Genomic DNA, 16368 nt, shown 5'->3' on the forward strand with positions numbered 1-16368 from the left:
GCCAACTGCAAGCACATTAAAAAATAGAGAATGGAAGTGTGAAAGACTGGTGACTGGGGATTAATAAACATCCACTCCCAGCGTGATGGTGAGCTGTTCAACAGGGCATCGAGAAAGCAAGCAGTGAGCCTGTGGAAAGGATATTACGTGCTAATAGGAACATTGGATCTGGAGGAGGCCATTCAGCCTCTCGAGCCTTGTTCCGCCATTCATTTCGATCGTGTATCTTAACTCCACCCACCTGCCTTGGTTCCGTAACCCTTAATATTCTTGTCTAACAAGAATCTGTTCTCCGTCTTGAAAGCTCCAATTGTCTCCCAGCCTCCAAAGCCTTTCCGGGGAGAGAGTTCCAGATTTCTACTACCCATTGTGTGAAAAAGTGCTTCCTGATTTCACTCCTGAATGGCCCGGCTCTAATTTTAAGATTGTGCCCCCTTGTTCTTGATTCCCCCACCAGAGGAAATAGATTCTCTGTTTCTACCCTATGGAATTCTTTTAACATTTTAAACACCTCGACCGGATCACCCCTCAATCTCCTGTACTCAAGGGAATACAAACTAAGTTTATGCAAACTATTCCTCATAATGTAACCATCTAAGTCCCGGTATCATTCTGGTGAATCTGCGCTGCACCCCCTCCAAGTCCAGTCTATCCTTCCTGAGGTGTGGGGCCCAAAGCTGAATGCAGATGGGGTCTGACCAAGGCTCTGGACAATCCAGTGTAGGTTGGACACAGATCCATAGTTAGCCAGTACAGAGGACTGGGAAATAGGATCATACAGCACTGTGTGCATGTGCCGACTCTTTTAAAAGAGCTCTCCAATTAGTCCCGCTCCCCTCCTCTTTCACCATAGTCCTGCAGATATTCCCTTTTCAAGTATTTATCCAATTCCCTTTTGAAAGTTGTTACTGAATCTGCTTCCACCGTCCTTTCCAGATCATAACAATTTCTCCTCATCTCCCCCTGTGGTTCTTTTGCCGATCACCTTAAATCTGTGTCCTCTGGTTACCGACCCTTCTGCCAGTGGAAGCAGTTTCTCATTATTCACTCTATTGAGGTTTGACAGTGCCTATATTCTGAGCATCGATGTATTTTTTCAAAGTTAAATGCAGCTACACGTCTATGGACCTTAGTTTTTTGTGTTCTATTGAAGACATTGGGAGCTGGAGCATCCAGGTCATGAAATCTGTTCGAAATAATTGGGGGGGGGTGGCGGTGAGTTCCCCCAACAGCTCAATGGGTAAAGCCACCTCTTCTGTACCAATCTCAGCCAAGGACAGCTGTGGAGACGGACGCAGCTGGCCCCAGCGCCCTCTGGGCAAGGAAGAGGGGAAACAAATCAGCCCTGGGGTTTGCGCTCCTGATTGCCACCCGGAGACCCTCCTGCTGGGAAGTGGACAATGGTGGGTGATGGCAGTACTGGGATGTGAACTGCAAGGCCACCAATGGTTGAATAGCCAACCAGCATCCGCTATCTAGGTCCACAAGCTTGCTTAACCGAGGTGGGACCCCCACATGCACCGACGAGCCTGGGCGACTGATTGGAGTCAGGGTAACCATATTTTAGGCAGGGCGGGGGGGGGGGGGGAAGAAAATGGCTGAAGCAAGGCTCAGACACTCGCCGCAGTTCAGTGGGGGCCGGTTGGGTTGGACAGTCACGGTCTTCCCATGATACAAACTTTAAATGCCCATCTCCGGTTGCCATAACGATGCTGGTCGGCAGGAATTCACAGGTGCCCCTAAAGCCCAGCGTTGCTACAGCGCCAATGACAGGTAATGAGTCGGATGACGTATTCTTGCCGTTTGCATGTCCTTGGAATAAGCTCACCCACATTTGGTTGGACACACTTTACGTCCTCTGTCACTACCAGAGGAAGTGTCGGGGGAGAGGGGTAAAACTAGCAGAGTGCTCCCGCACCGATTATCAGTCCCCGTCCATAAGAACATCAGAAATAGGAACAGGAGTAGGCCATACCGCCCCTCGAGCCTGCTCTGCCATTCAACAACATCATGGCTGATCTTCTACCTCAACTCCACTTTCCCGCCCTATCCCCATTCCCTTCGTATCCAAAAATCTATCGACCTCAGTCTTGAATACACTCCACGACTGAGCATCCACAGCCCCCATGGAGTAGAGAATTCCAAAGATTCAAAACTCTCTGAATGAAGGAATTTTTCCTCATCTCGGTCCTAAATGGCCGACCCCTTATCCTGAGACAATGCCCCCTAGTTCTAGACTCTCCAGCCAGGGGAGGCAGCCTTCATCCACTGGATCTAAGCCGAAGATCCAAGGTAACTCCAGCGGAAAGTCCTGGCCGCGCATTAAGAGTGGTTGAGATCCAGAAGGGGCAGCATCGCCTGTGGAACTGAACCCCAGTGGGATCCCCTTTAGCACACGGAATTGGGAACAATAGTGTTGCGCATTTAAGGAAGAAAACATTCCAATTTGGAAATGCACTGTGCCGTCTTTCGAACGGAATGTTAAAATGAGGGCCCCGCCTGCCCTTTCAGCTATTTGAAGAAGAGCAGGGGAATTCTCCCCGGTGTCCTGGCCAATATTTATCCCTCAACCAACATCACTAAAAAACAGATCAACCAGTCATTTTCTCATTGCTGTTTGTGGCACCTTGCTGTGCGCAGTTAGTGACTACAGTTCAAAAGTACTTCATTTGCTGTAAAGCGCTTTGGGACATCTTGAGGTCGTGAAAGGCGCTATATAATTTTTTAAAAATTCATTTGTGGGATGTGGGTGTCACTGACAAGGCCGGCATTTATTGCCCATCCCAAATGGCCCTTGAGAAGGTGGTGGTGAGCCGCCTTCTTGAACCACTGCAGTCTGTGTGGTGAAGGTTCTCCCACAGTGCTGTTAGGTAGGGAGTTCCAGGATTTTGACCCAGTGACGATGAAGGAACGGCGATATATTTCCAAATCGGGATGATGTGTGACTTGGAGGGGAACTTTCAGGTGGTGTTGTTCCCATGTGCCTGCTGCCCTTGTCCTTCTAGGTGGTAGAGGTCGCAGGTTTGGGAGGTGCTGTTGAAGAAGCCTTGGCAAGTTGCTGCAGTGCATCCTATAGATGGTACACACTGCAGCCACAGTGTGTCGGTGGTGGAGGGCGTGAATGTTTAAGGTGGTGGATGGGGTGCCAATCAAGTGGGCTGCTTTGTCCTAGATGGTGTCGAGCTTCTTGGGTGTTCTTGGAGCTGCACTCATCCAGGCAAGTGGAGAGTATTCTTGTACCTTGTAGATGGTGGAAAGGCTTTGGGAAGTCAGGAGGTGAGTCACTCGCTGCAGAATACCCAGCCTCTAACCTGCTCTTGTAGCCACAGTATTTATGTGACTGACCCAGTTTAGTTTCTGGTCAATGGTGACCCTCAGGATGTTGATGGTGGGGGATTTGGCGATGGTAATGCCGTTGAATGTCATGGGGAGGTGGTTAGACTCTCTCTTCTTGGAGATGGTCATGGCACTTGTCTGGTGCGAATGTTACTTGCCACTTATCAGCCCAAGCCTGGATGTTGTCCAGGTCTTGCTGCATGTGGACACGGACTGCTTCACTATCTGAGGGGTTGCGAATGGAACTGAGCACTGTGCAATCATCAGCAAACATCCCCATTTCTGACCTTATGATGGAGGGAAGGTCATTGATGAAGCGGCTGAAGATGGTTGGGCCTAGGACACTGCCCTGAGGAACTCCTGCAGAAATGTCCTGGGGCTGAGATGATTGGCCTCCAACAACCACAACCATCTTCCATTTGTGCTAGGTATGATTCCAGCCACTGGAGAGTTTTCCCCCTGATTCCCATTGACTTCAATTTTATTGGGCTCCTTGGTGCCACACTCGGTCAAATGCTGCCTTGATGTCAAGGGCAGTCACTCTCACCTCACCTCTGGAATTCAGCTCTTTTGTCCATGTTTGGACCATGGCTGTAATGAGGTCTGGTGCCGAGTGGTCCTGGCAGAACCCAAACTGAGCATCGGTGAGCAGGTTATTGGTAAGTGCCGCTTGATAGCGCAGTCGACGACACCTTCCATCACTTTGCTGATGATAGAGAGTAGACTGATGGGGCGGTAATTGGCCAGATTGGATTTGTCCTGCTTTTTGTGGACAGGTCATCCCTGGGCAATTTTCCACTTTGTCAGGTAGATGCCAGTGTTGTAGCTGTACTGGAACAGCTTGGTTAGAGGCGTGGCTTGTTCTGGAGCACAAGTCTTCAGCACTACAGCCGGGATGTTGTCGGGGCCCATAGCCTTTGCTGTATCCAGTGCACTCAGCCGTTTCTTGATATCACGCGGAGTGAATCGAATTGGCTGAAGACTGGCATCTGTGATGGTGGGGATATCGGGAGGAGGCCGAGATGGATCATCCACTCAGCACTTCTGGCTGAAGATGGTTGCAAACGCTTCAGCCTTGTCTTTTGCACTCACGTGTGGACTCTGTCATCATTGAGGATGGGGATGTTCACGGAGCCTCATCCTCTCGTTAGTTGTTTAATTGTCCACCACCATTCACGACTGGATGTGGCAGGACTGCAGAGCTTTGAACTGATCCATTGATAGTGGGATCGCTTAGCTCTGTCTATTACATGCTGTTTAGCATGCATGTAGTCCTGTGTTGTAGCTTCACCAGGTTGGCACCTCATTTTTAGTTATGCCTGGTGCTGCTCCTGGCATGCTCTTGTACACTCCTCATTGAGCCAGGGTTGATTCCCTGGCTTGTTGGTAATGGTAGAGTGAGGAATATGCCGGGCCATGAGGTTACAGATTGTGCTGGAATACAATTCTGCTGCTGCTGATGGCCCCTCATGGATGCCCAGTTTTGAGCTGCTCGATCTGTTCTGAATCTATCCCATTTAGCACGGTGGTAGTGCCACACAACACGATGGATGGTGTCCTCAGTGCGAAGACGGGACTTCGTCTCCACAAGGACTGTGCGGTGGTCTCTCCTATCAATACTGTCATCTGCGACAAGTAGATTGGTGAGGACAAGTAGGTTTTTCCCTCACCACCTGCCGCAGGCCCAGTCTGGCAGCTATGTCCTTCAGGACTCGGCCAGCTTGGTCAGCAGTGGTGCTACCGAGCCACTCTTGGTGATGGCCATTGAAGTCCCCCACCCAGAGTACATTTTGTGCCCTTGCTACCTTCAGATGCTTCCTCCAAATAGGTGCTCAACATGGAGGAGGACTGATTCATCAGCTGAGGGAGGGCAGTATGTGGTGATCAGCAGGAGGTTTCCTTGCCCTTGTTTGACTTGATGCCATGAGATTTCATGGAGTCAATATTGAGGCCTCCCAGGGCCACTCCTCCTGACTGTCTTACCACAGTGCTGCCATCTCTGGTGGGCCTCGTCCTGCCAGTGGGACAGCATCATACCCAGGGATATGATGGAGGAGTCTGGGACATTGGCTGAATGGTATAGCTATGTTGCTTGACTAATCTGTTGGCCAGCTCTCCCAATTTTGGCACACGTCCCCAGATGTTCGTGAGGAGATCTTTGCAGGGTCGACTGGGCTTAGTTTGCCTTTGTCGTGTCCGGTGCCGAGTGGCCCATTCGGTTTTATTTTTTTTCTGACTTTCTGTAGCAGGATTGTACAACTGAGTGGCTTGCTAGGCCATTTCAGAATCAACAACATTGCAGTGGGTCTGGAGTCACATATCGGCCAGACCAGGTAAGTACGGCAGGTTTCCTTCCCTGAAGGGCATTAGTTTTACGACAATTTGGTAGTGTCACCGTTACTGATACCGATACTAGCGTTTTGGTCCAGATTTTATTTAATTAACTGAATTTAAATTCCCCAGCTGCCATGGCAGGATTTGAACTCATATCTCTGGATTATTCACAGGTATCTGGATTACTAGTCCAGTAACATAACCACTATGCTACTGTAACCTATGTGAAGCACGTGTCTTCCTTTCTTTTATCAGTGTGTTCTAAAACACCTCCATATAATTTATTGTTACATTTAATAATAGAGAAGATGGCCTTTTATTTTGTTTCTAAATGGATTTCAGGATTACAATTGTGCATGAAATTTTAATTCAGACACTGCAGAAATTTTGAGTTAATGAATCAGTCGACTGTAATGCCACGCTCTGACTATAATGAGGTATAGCCTTGCACCAGCAATGCTGTGACCCCGTTGACAGCCAGTCACATAAACCATTCAGCCATGGTCTCAGAGTGTCACTCAAGTTGACCTCTTCAGCTTGGCGCTATGAAGGTGGGGAGGGGGAGGGGGAGGGGGAGGGGGAGGGGGAGGGGCAAAGTGTGGGTGGTGGTGGGGGACGGAAGAGCAGAGAATCTCCTCCCCCCTCTCTCCAGCATTAATAGAAAGAAAGAACCCGATGAAAACATCCATTAAAAAAAAAAGATTCAGCTGTTTCAGGCTGGGCCAGCAGTAGATGTTACAGTCCGCCTCATTGTCCCTGGGCCGGTCAGTCAGTGTTCCCACTGTTTGTGCTCACACGTGTGACGTACAGCCACTTGGGGGGGTTTGGGAAAGATGGAAAGAGGTGGGCGGAGGCGGGGGCCAGGCCGGGGCGGGGGGTGGGTGGGGGGGATGTGATGGGGAAAAAAAAAAGCAGAGCGATGCCTTGTTTATTGAAAAACAATTTATTGATGAATCACAAGTGTCGTTGACCCTTTATCCTGTCAGGTTGCATCGTAGCAAGTGCCCTGTAATTCAATGTGGGCTTTCGTCCCCTTTAACAGTAACAGATGTTCTAAAGTACTGGCATTTCCACGGCAGCTGTCAGCAGGCTGATATGCGGCCTGCCGATGTGATGGATTGATTCCGAAGGATGGCCAGTCGATTCTGCTTCGTCTAGTTGGTAAGGGATGAGGGTTTTTTCTTTCTCAGTTAGTTGGAGCACCAGCCTGAAAATCCTAGCGTCAAGGAAACAGCTGACACCCCTCTGTGTTCATGCGTTTCAGTCTGTTCACTCCCAAAGACAATGCTTGGGACAACACAACACTTGGGACAGCTTTTCTTTAGGAAGCTGCCTCCGACTCAGGAATCTTAATCGGAACATTAGGGGCAGGAGGAGACCATTCAGCCTCTCGAGTCTGTTCCGCCATTCAATTAGATCATAGCTGATCTGTATCTTGACCCCGTTTACCCACCTGTGACCCATATCCTTGCTCAACAAAAAATCTCTCTGAAAAGACAGGCCAATCGAGGTTGTGCAGAATATTATTTTGTGTATCAGCTTGGTTCACACTCTTGCCTTTGAGTCAGAAGGTTGCGGGTTTGAGCACCGCACCCAGAGACTTGAGCAGATAATCTAGGCCGCCACTCCAGTGCAGTACCGAGGGAGTGCTGGAGTGTCAGAGGTGCTGTCCTTGGATGAGACGCTAAACTGAGCTGTTGTGCTGGTGGACGTTAAGGATCCCATGGCGCTATTTGAAGTTCTCCAACATTTCTCCTGTGAGCAACACCACCAAAAAGCAAATCAGCTAGGCCGTTGTCGGCAAAGAGTGGCTGCCATATCTGCCCACGTGACTTTGAGATGTTTTGACAAGATGAGGTGCCGTGGAAATGTAATAATTTGTTTATTATAATGGGAGCATGGTGAAGTTGAGGCATTAATCAAGAAGTGGTTGTTAATTGTATGATTTATATCAATTAGTGTTAATTGTATCCAGGTGGTGGGTAACAATTGGGGACTCTGTCGTATCCTTTTTATAGGAGAGCTTATCTAGGGTGTGGAGTGTGTGTGTGTAAGGGGAATCTCTGTGAATAAAGGCTTGGAAACAACTAAAGACCAGGCTCTAGTATTCTATCTTTCACCACGTCTATCCGATTTTAACAGTGGTTAGGTGACAACAGTCTTGCGTTTTACAAGATGGCAGAAGGAAGGGTATACTGAGGTAGGTAATAAGAAGATAAGAACATAAGAACTAGGAACAGGAGTGGGCCATAAGGCCCCTCGAGCCTGCTCCGCCATTCAATAAGGTCATGGCTGATCTTTGGCCTCAACTCCACCTTCCTGCCCGAACCCCATATCCCTTGATTCCCCTTGAGTCCAAAAATCTATCGATCTCAGTCTTGAATGTACTCAATGACTGAGCATCCACAGCCCTCTGGGGTAGAGAATTCCAAAGATTCACAAGCCTCTGAGTGAAGAAATTCCTCCTCATCTCAGTCCTAAATGGGGGACCTCTTATCTTGAGACTATGCCCCCTAGTTCTAGACTCGCCAGCCGGGGGAAACAGCCTCTCAGCATCTACCCTGTCAAGCCGTCAGAATCTTACGTGTTTCAATGAGATCACCTCTCATTCTTCTAAACTCCAGAGAGTTTGGGTCCATTCTACTTAATCTCTCCTCATAGGACTACCCTCTCATCCCAGGAATCAATCCGGTAAGGCATTCCGTAGCTTTGAGATCCTAGGAAAGAATAAGTTGAAGTCAGGAAAGTACATTGGAGCCAGTTTTCTCACTTCCCCCGGCCCGAGGGCAACTCAGGCAGTCCGCTGTTCAAATAGACTCAGCCCCGATGGACTCCAGAACCCCACTTGGACGTTCTCTCCAGCACAGAATCGTCTCTTGGAATGGGCGTATCTCCAAAATTGAGTGAGGGGGAATCCCCACCTCAGTAGTAATGGCCACAGGCTCTCAAGGGCCTTCTGGCTGTTGTCTGAAAATATCAGCTAGATGGCTCCCAGCCCCACTGAGCCTCCTTGTTGCACATGAAGTAATAATAACCTTACCTGACTGGAGGTTGCTGGCAGCCCACCTTTCCGATTGTCCGATCTGAAGGGGGGAAGGAGGCACGGCACGGGTTCTCGAAGGCCAACTTTCAGTGGGCAAGCTGGTTAGTGGGCGTCTGACATGCTTAAACCCAGGGACAAGAGGCAGGAGGTGTTTCGATGCTGCTCTCCCCACTCTCATTTGAATTATATTTGAACGCAGACACCTGATTCAGGCAGAATTCGGGCAACTGAGATTAACAGATTTTTGTTAGGCAAGGGTATTAAGGGTTACGGAACCAAGGTGGGTGGATGGAGTTAAGCCATGATCTAATTGAATGGCAAAATAGGCTCGAGGGGCTGAATGGCCTCCTCCTGTTCCTATGTTCCTAGAAGCTCTCAGCCCTCGCTTGGGAATAACACCCCCCTGGAAATGTGAGTGAAACGCAATAGGGGACGTCGAGGGTGGGAGACGGAGAGCCAGTGTAATGAATCCCCGGCCCCTTTTCCTCTGCTTTGTGCCCTGGAATTAGGTGCACACAGGGGAAAGTGAACACTGGAGAAGGTGCAAAAACAAGATTTACAAGGATGATATCAGAACCGAGAGCTTGTACCTATCGGGAAAGATTGAACAGGCTGGGGCTCGTTTCTCTAGAAAAGAGCATGATGGAGGTCTTATGGAAAGGTTTGATCGGGCAGATGTAGAGACAACGTTTCTTCTTGCGGAGGAGACCAGTCCTAGGGGGCCATAAGTGTAAGATAGTCACTAATAAACCCAATAGGGAATTCAGGAGAAACTTCTTTACCCAGAGAGTGGTTAGAATGTGGAACTCGCTACCACAAGGAGTAGTTGAGGCGACTAGCATAGATGCATTTAAGGGGAAGCAAGATAAAGACATGAGGGAGAAAGGAATAGAAGGATATGCTGATAGGGTTATTAGACGAAGTGGGGAGGGAGGAGGCTCGTGTGGAGCATAAACACCGGCATGGACCTGTTGGGCCGAATGACCTGTTCCTGTGCTTTACATTCTTTGTAAAAAAGAGTCTTGATTTCCAGAGAGGACGGAAAATGTGGGGAAAACATGTGCTTTATTTATGCAGTGTGCGGAAAACCCCTGGGAATGATACATTAATCACTGGTACAATCAGCATCTGGAGATAGCATCCAATTCTTACGTTAAAATATTGTGAGCTAAAATAAAAAGTGCAAATCAATGAAATATGCAGTCGGGGGAAAAAAACGTAATTCTGCTTACGATCCATTGACTGACCGAGGTTTTCCTGAGATTAAAACCTAATGCTCTTTTGTGGAACTCTCCCTCTCTTTCCCCCCCCCCCCCCACTCCCCCCCTCCCCCCTCCCCCAAACTGACTTGTTGAATGATGCTGGTAAAACTGTGCTCTCCTAACCTCTGACCTTTCTCTTTCCCGCTAACCTTCTCCCGCTCTAGCTTGCTGTTCTGTTCTTAAACTTTCCCTAAATGCAACTTACTTTAAGCATGCATTAACACTTGCAATAAAGATGACCCATTTTCAGCCAATTCTTCTATCTCTGTATTGACGTACATTCAGACTGCACCCCCTTTTTACACACGAGAAAAAAAAAGTTTTTTTTTTAAGAAAAAAAATAAGAAATTGTTGTAAAAATCGAGATAATGTCACCTCATTTCACATGCCTCAGGTGACAGGTAAATATTTGTGTCGCTCTTACTCTGTCTGTAGCTGTGCATCTGGCTGTTCATTTATGAAAGTGTGTTTGGGGACGAAAAAAAATTGCTTTGGTCTAGATTTTCCCCCTAGAGTCTCTGGAGGGAAAAGAATTGTTTTGTCAGTAATTTTTATTGTTTGGGGGCTTTTCTTTTTTTTTAAAAAAAAATTGCGAAGATCTTTTTTTGAAAAAAAATATTTGTGCCGATAATTTTCTTTTTTTTTGAAAAAAAAAGTGAAGCACAAACCACTTCAACGGTGTGGCAGCAGATTCCACACGGGGGGGCGGGGGGACCTGTTAAAGAAACCGCCCGATTTTCCCTTTCCAGTCAATTCCGACGGACAGGAAAACCGGGCGGTTTCCGTGACGATCGGCCGCCGGTTTTAAGCTCCAGCGGGAAGTCGAAAATTACCTCCTTGCCCCTCCCAACCCCCAACCCCTGCCCTCCCAATCCCTAACCACCCCACATCCCGCAGAGCTGCCTGTTAGGCGCTCATGTGTATTCGGTTAATTGGGTCTCTCTGTTGCTGACGGGGGACACTCGTTTGCAGCCACTAAGTCCAGTTCTGATTTTTTTTCTCTTTAATAACGCGGGTGTCCGGGATTACTCCCGGCGGTTCTCGAGATCTCATCCCGCCATTCCCGCTGGAAATAAATCAAATTCTGCTTTTGTCAATATCTGGGATGCCAAAGTTTAATTTGTTTTCAATCGCAGTTTTGTGTAGGGGTTTTCGACCACACCATTCTGTCCGTTTACAACCAGTCCTCCTGTCTCTCCCAACTTCCGGAAAAAACAAAACGCGTCCAGCTTTTACCGACTGGCGCCCGATTGAAATATTTCACCGAAAATTTTTTTAAAAAGGTGCGCGTGTTTTTTTTTAAATATCAAATCGAAGAGTTGCATCTCACACAGTTTGAAGTGGTTCTGACGCAGAGAGAGAGAGCAGTTTGAAATCTTTTAACGAGGATTTACTTATATTTTTTTTTCCGGAAGAAAGCTGTTAAAATAAAGAAAAAATTACATTTTTTTTCAATATATATATATATATACGGACTGCATGTTGAAGAAGTTGCAGTTTAGGGTTTGTGAAATGTCAGTGTTAGAGTTATGTTTTCTTTTCGTAGATGGGCATGTATATGCTCATTTGTTTGTATATCCCCATCCCTTCCTTACAGCTAAAAGCTCTAACGCTGCCAGATCGCTTCGTTCTGCCTTTACATGGACATGGCAACTTTTATACACATTCACTCCCGTCATCCTCATCTCCCGCATAGTACACTCATAGGGTGGAGCCTGGAAAATTAAAAAATAAACAATCATTTCCCTTCCTCTCCCCTCACCCACCCAACCTCACACCCTCCTCCTCCTCCTCTTCCTCTTAGCAGTGTTGATGAAAATGTACAGTACCCAGTCGTCTGGTCGGTAAAAAAAAACCTTAACCGGAAAAAAAAATAAGAAGGATTTAATTTAAAAAAAAATGTATCAATGTAAAAGATTTAAAAAAGAGAAAGCATTAGATTTGTAGATATTTAACAACAAGAACAAAAAAAAAGATGTCCAAAGTTACACGATGTACAGTCTTTTTTGTAATAACCTGAAATATTTTAAACAAAACAGAAAAGAATAACTTATTGGTGCAGAATTACTTTACATGTTTTGTGGTGTGGATGTATATGTGTTGTTACCTCCCCTGTAATCATCCTGTCAGCGAGAATTTTTTTTTGCTAAAAGTACAAAAAATTTACAACAATATTAGCGAACTTGTCCGAGAGCATCTTACACAACTTTCTTTTTATAAATTTTTTCTTCATGCCAAAATCATGCGGGCAATTTGTTGATGTAAGTTGACTAAAAAATTATGTGGTATATATTTTTATGTGTGTATATATATATATATATATATATCCTCTCTTTCTTGGATGTATTGTAGGCTGTAATGCTTTTTTTTTTGTGTGTGTTAAATTAATTTATAAAACGTAATTTTTGAATCTTTTCCTGCTAATGTTAAGCGTATGTTTAAACGTTAAACCTACTTGATGTTAAAACTGTAATGTTTTGCTGTCAGTTTATTTTTAATTTGCTGTGCTGTGATTAAGTAAAAGGACTGCCTTTCTTTTCAGCTCTAAAGCTATTGCATCTCTGTGTGGCGTGTTTTGTTTTTTGTTTTAATTTGGAATAGAGAAGATGTGTGTGTGTGTGTGTAGAAGACCAAGCCTTAAACTAACTCCTTTCTTTCTCCTTCAATCCTAGGAGGTGAATTAGTTTTCCCTGTAGTGACAGAAGAACCCTTAGCAACCCCTCCTCTCGCCACTCGTGCACCTTTCATTCCCCTCCTCCCTACCTTCCGCCCCCTCCTCACCATTATTGAGAGCACCAAAGATTCCCTGTCCATGATCCCTGAGGTGGGGTTACCCTGCTTGTTGGAGCAAGACAACGATGATTGTGATGCTGGCTTGGTGATATCTGGTTATGGCTCAGGGGAGGCACTTGACTCTAACCTACCCCCTACTGATGATGAAGATTTTCACACCACCTTGTCCTTGGTAACAGATAAGACCTTGTCCACATCGGCCTTCGAAGGTGGCTACAAAGTGCACGCACCCAAGTGGGAGTACAAGGACTTTAGGCCTAACAAAGCTTCCGAATCCGGTAGGACTACTACCACAGCCTCTCCCCCTGAGCTGCTCAGCTCCGCAGTCTCTGCACCGCCCGAGAAGGTTCCCAAGTTGCCCGCGGGCAAGTTGAATACTCGTGAGCAGAAACCCCAGCCCGGCCTAGTGTTGCTTCCTTTGCCCACCGCGTACGAAGTAGACAGCACCAAGCTGAAGAGTCCCCTAGTCACCTCACCCATGTTCCGTAATGTACCCACAGCAAACCCCACGGAGCCGGGAGTCCGAAAGGGCCCGGGGGCCTCGGAGGTGGTGCGGGAGTCGAGCAGCACGACGGGGATGGTCGTGGGCATTGTGGCCGCGGCGGCCCTCTGCATCCTGATCCTCCTCTACGCCATGTACAAGTACCGCAACAGGGACGAGGGCTCCTACCAGGTGGACGAGACGCGGAATTACATCAGCAACTCCGCGCAGACCAACGGCACCGTTGTCAAGGAGAAGCAGCAGAGTGCCAAAGGCGGCAGCAGCAAGAAGCACAAAAACAAGGACAAAGAGTATTACGTGTAGAGGAAAAAGAGCGGACAAAAAAAAAACACACACAAAAAAAAAACCACAAAACAAGACGGCGACTGAAAGAGGAGACACAATTGATATATATAATAGAGAGAGATATATATATATAATATATATGAAATATGACGTGTGCAAATCTGCGACTCGACATAGATTTAAAAAAAAACACAAAACTCTTTGGGGAAACGAAAATTTAAAAAAAAACTCCAAATGCAGCCTGGAGCCTGAGAACTATGGCAAAAAAAAAACTTACAGAGTGAAGCTGTAAGTGCATTAAGACGACACACACACACACAAACAAACAAACAAACAAACAAACAAACACACACAACTACCATGGTGATCAGAAACTCTGGATTCTGGTCAAGGGATTTCAAACTCCAGAAGACTCCACGGCCTCATCGGTTTTTATCCTGGATGCGACTGTTAGGAACTTTGTGACATTTTCTCGAGGTTTTATTTTTTTTTTTGGTTTTTTTTTTGTAAAAAAAAAATGCTGTATACTGATTCTTTTTTCTTTTGTTTTCTTTTTTCTTTGCCGTGTGGAGCATGTAATTGCGACATGTATAAGACAGAGTGATGGAGAGCTGGATGGGGAGGGGGTGGGTGGTGGTGGTGGTGTGTGTGTGTGTGTGTGATAAGATTCTCGCCCCCTCTCCTCCTCCTCCTCCTCCTCCTCCTCCTCCTCCTCCTCCTCCTCCTCGGAAACGGGACTTTGCCGTTTAACTTTGTATCGTTTCTACATCTCAAAAAAAAAAATCGTGGTGTCCTCTTTATGATTTTGCTGTCCGCAATAAAATTGTATTAAGTATAATGAACATTTTAAAACGAGAGGGGGCAAAAAAAAAAGAGAAACGGAGAAGAAGGATAAAGTGGGAACGCGCACAGATCGGGCAGGTCTGTGTCCAGTATTGACCTTCAACTGAGATTACCACCTTCTTGTTTTAAGAGCTGTTAACTGTACAACATATTACTCATAGACTGTGGTAGATAGAAAACAGCTACTAAAAGCCATGGCTGTGGTTCTGAGTTTCAGTAAATGACTGTGGTGCATGCACATTTAAAAACAAATAAAATTAACCACATCATATACTATATGGTGTTCAATTTTGATGGGAACAAAAAAAAAAATCACTGGACAAACTTACCATTATGAATTTTTAATTTTTTTTTAAAATTTAATTTGATTGACGTGTGCTTTCTCTCTCTCTCTCTCACTCACCGCCTTTGCTAGGTTTTAATTTCCTTTTCACAGCCTTCGTTTTTTCCATTGGCTCGTAGACTACCTTGAACTCATGTACTGCGTTAAAACTGTTGTTGGAAGGCTGGTACAGGGCCACACTGGTTAAGGTCATGCAAACTTTCAACATAGTATATTTTAAAGAAACGTGGAAGGTGTGAACTTTCAACTACCGTCACAGTCAAACCGTGTCAAGAGAGAAAAAAAAAACAATTTGTTTACATAATTTTATTACATTATTATATAGCTTGTGTACTTTGTAGTTAGAACTGTTGTACATACATTTAAGTTGTTTAATCCCTTTTTTGGTATTTTGATTGTACAGTTCCAAACGCTCTCGAAGTTTTTTTTTGCATTGTCTTTCATGTGGAGATACGAGGCCGAACCTGGTTTAGACAAGAACTCTGGAGCAAAGATGTACTACTTTTTTTTTTTGTAAAGAAGATAAAACAATTGCCGTCATTTAGGTTTAGGACTCTCGTTCTCTTTCTCTCTTTCTCTCTCTCTTGCTCGCCGGTGTTTCTAAGCCACATGAATATTTGCATTTTGAAACAAAGCTCATAATCAAATACAAGTCACCCTTCTTGATCCTCGGGAGGTTTCTTTGCTATCCATCATCTTTTTTGAGTGTAACTACTTTTCGATAAAAACGGGCAGGTTCTGTAGGTATCAAAGCATGATTTGGACAACTCTCAATGGATAAAAAAAAAACGCAGGAAAATTTATACCTCAGTGTGTTGTTAAAGATTGTCCTGTGGATTTGCTTCCTGGTAATCTCTTCATTTTTTTCTTACTGTGAACTCCTGGTTTATAAAGACTTGGAAAATCTGTGCAGACTGTATGTGGGCTTTATAGCATCTTTTATATGATTTGTGTTCTGCATCAATGTGAAGATTTTGATTGGGTTTTTGAGTTAATGTGATGTTACTTCATCCATCCCTCCATTTTTTTTTTGCATTTCTGTTATATAAAAGATATGCTTAGCAATAAAATGTTCTTCCCAAAGCTGGTGAATGTTGATCTACCCTCTCGTCTGGCGTCAGAAGCTGTTTTTCAACATTCTGAACCTCCTCTGGCAAAACATTACCAATCAAACATTCTTTATTTTTTTTCCACGTTTGTCTCTCGCAACATCTGCAGCAATAATAAAAACTGCCGTCAATGTGGACTGAGCTACGATATTAGACACACAGGATAAACGATTGAACCGGGGTCAGAAGTACGAGGATCCAAGGTGAGGTAGCCAATTGGATACAAAATTGGCTTGACGACAGAAGACAGAGGGTGGTTGTCGAGGGTTGTTTTTCAAACTGGATGCCTGTGTCCAGCGGTGTGCCTCAGGGATCGGTGCTGGGTCCGCTGTTATTTGTTATTTATATTAATGATTTGGATGAGAATTTAGGAGGCATGGTTAGTAAGTTTGCAGATGACACCAAGATTGGTGGCATTGTGGACAGTGAAGAAGGTTATCTAGGATTGCAACGGGATCTTGATAAATTGGGCCAGTGGGCCGATGAATGGCAGATGGAGTTTAATTTAGATAAATGTG

General features: G+C 45.7%; 1 protein-coding gene across 2 annotated transcripts in view; it reads left to right on the forward strand.

Moving 5' to 3' along the window:
- LOC137326704 (neurexin-3-like) overlaps nt 1-15850 on the forward strand; it is a 1580588-nt gene extending 1564738 nt beyond the window's left edge. For both annotated transcript variants that reach the window (XM_067992033.1, XM_067992034.1), the window contains exon 18: nt 12648-15850. In XM_067992033.1, the coding sequence (XP_067848134.1) occupies nt 12648-13573 (926 nt within the window). In that variant the 3' untranslated portion in view covers nt 13574-15850. The remainder of the gene's footprint in view (nt 1-12647) is intronic.
- Nucleotides 15851-16368: the final 518 nt, after the last annotated feature.

Source organism: Heptranchias perlo, chromosome 10 (assembly GCF_035084215.1).
Source record: "Heptranchias perlo isolate sHepPer1 chromosome 10, sHepPer1.hap1, whole genome shotgun sequence".
Lineage (NCBI taxonomy): Eukaryota > Metazoa > Chordata > Chondrichthyes > Hexanchiformes > Hexanchidae > Heptranchias > Heptranchias perlo.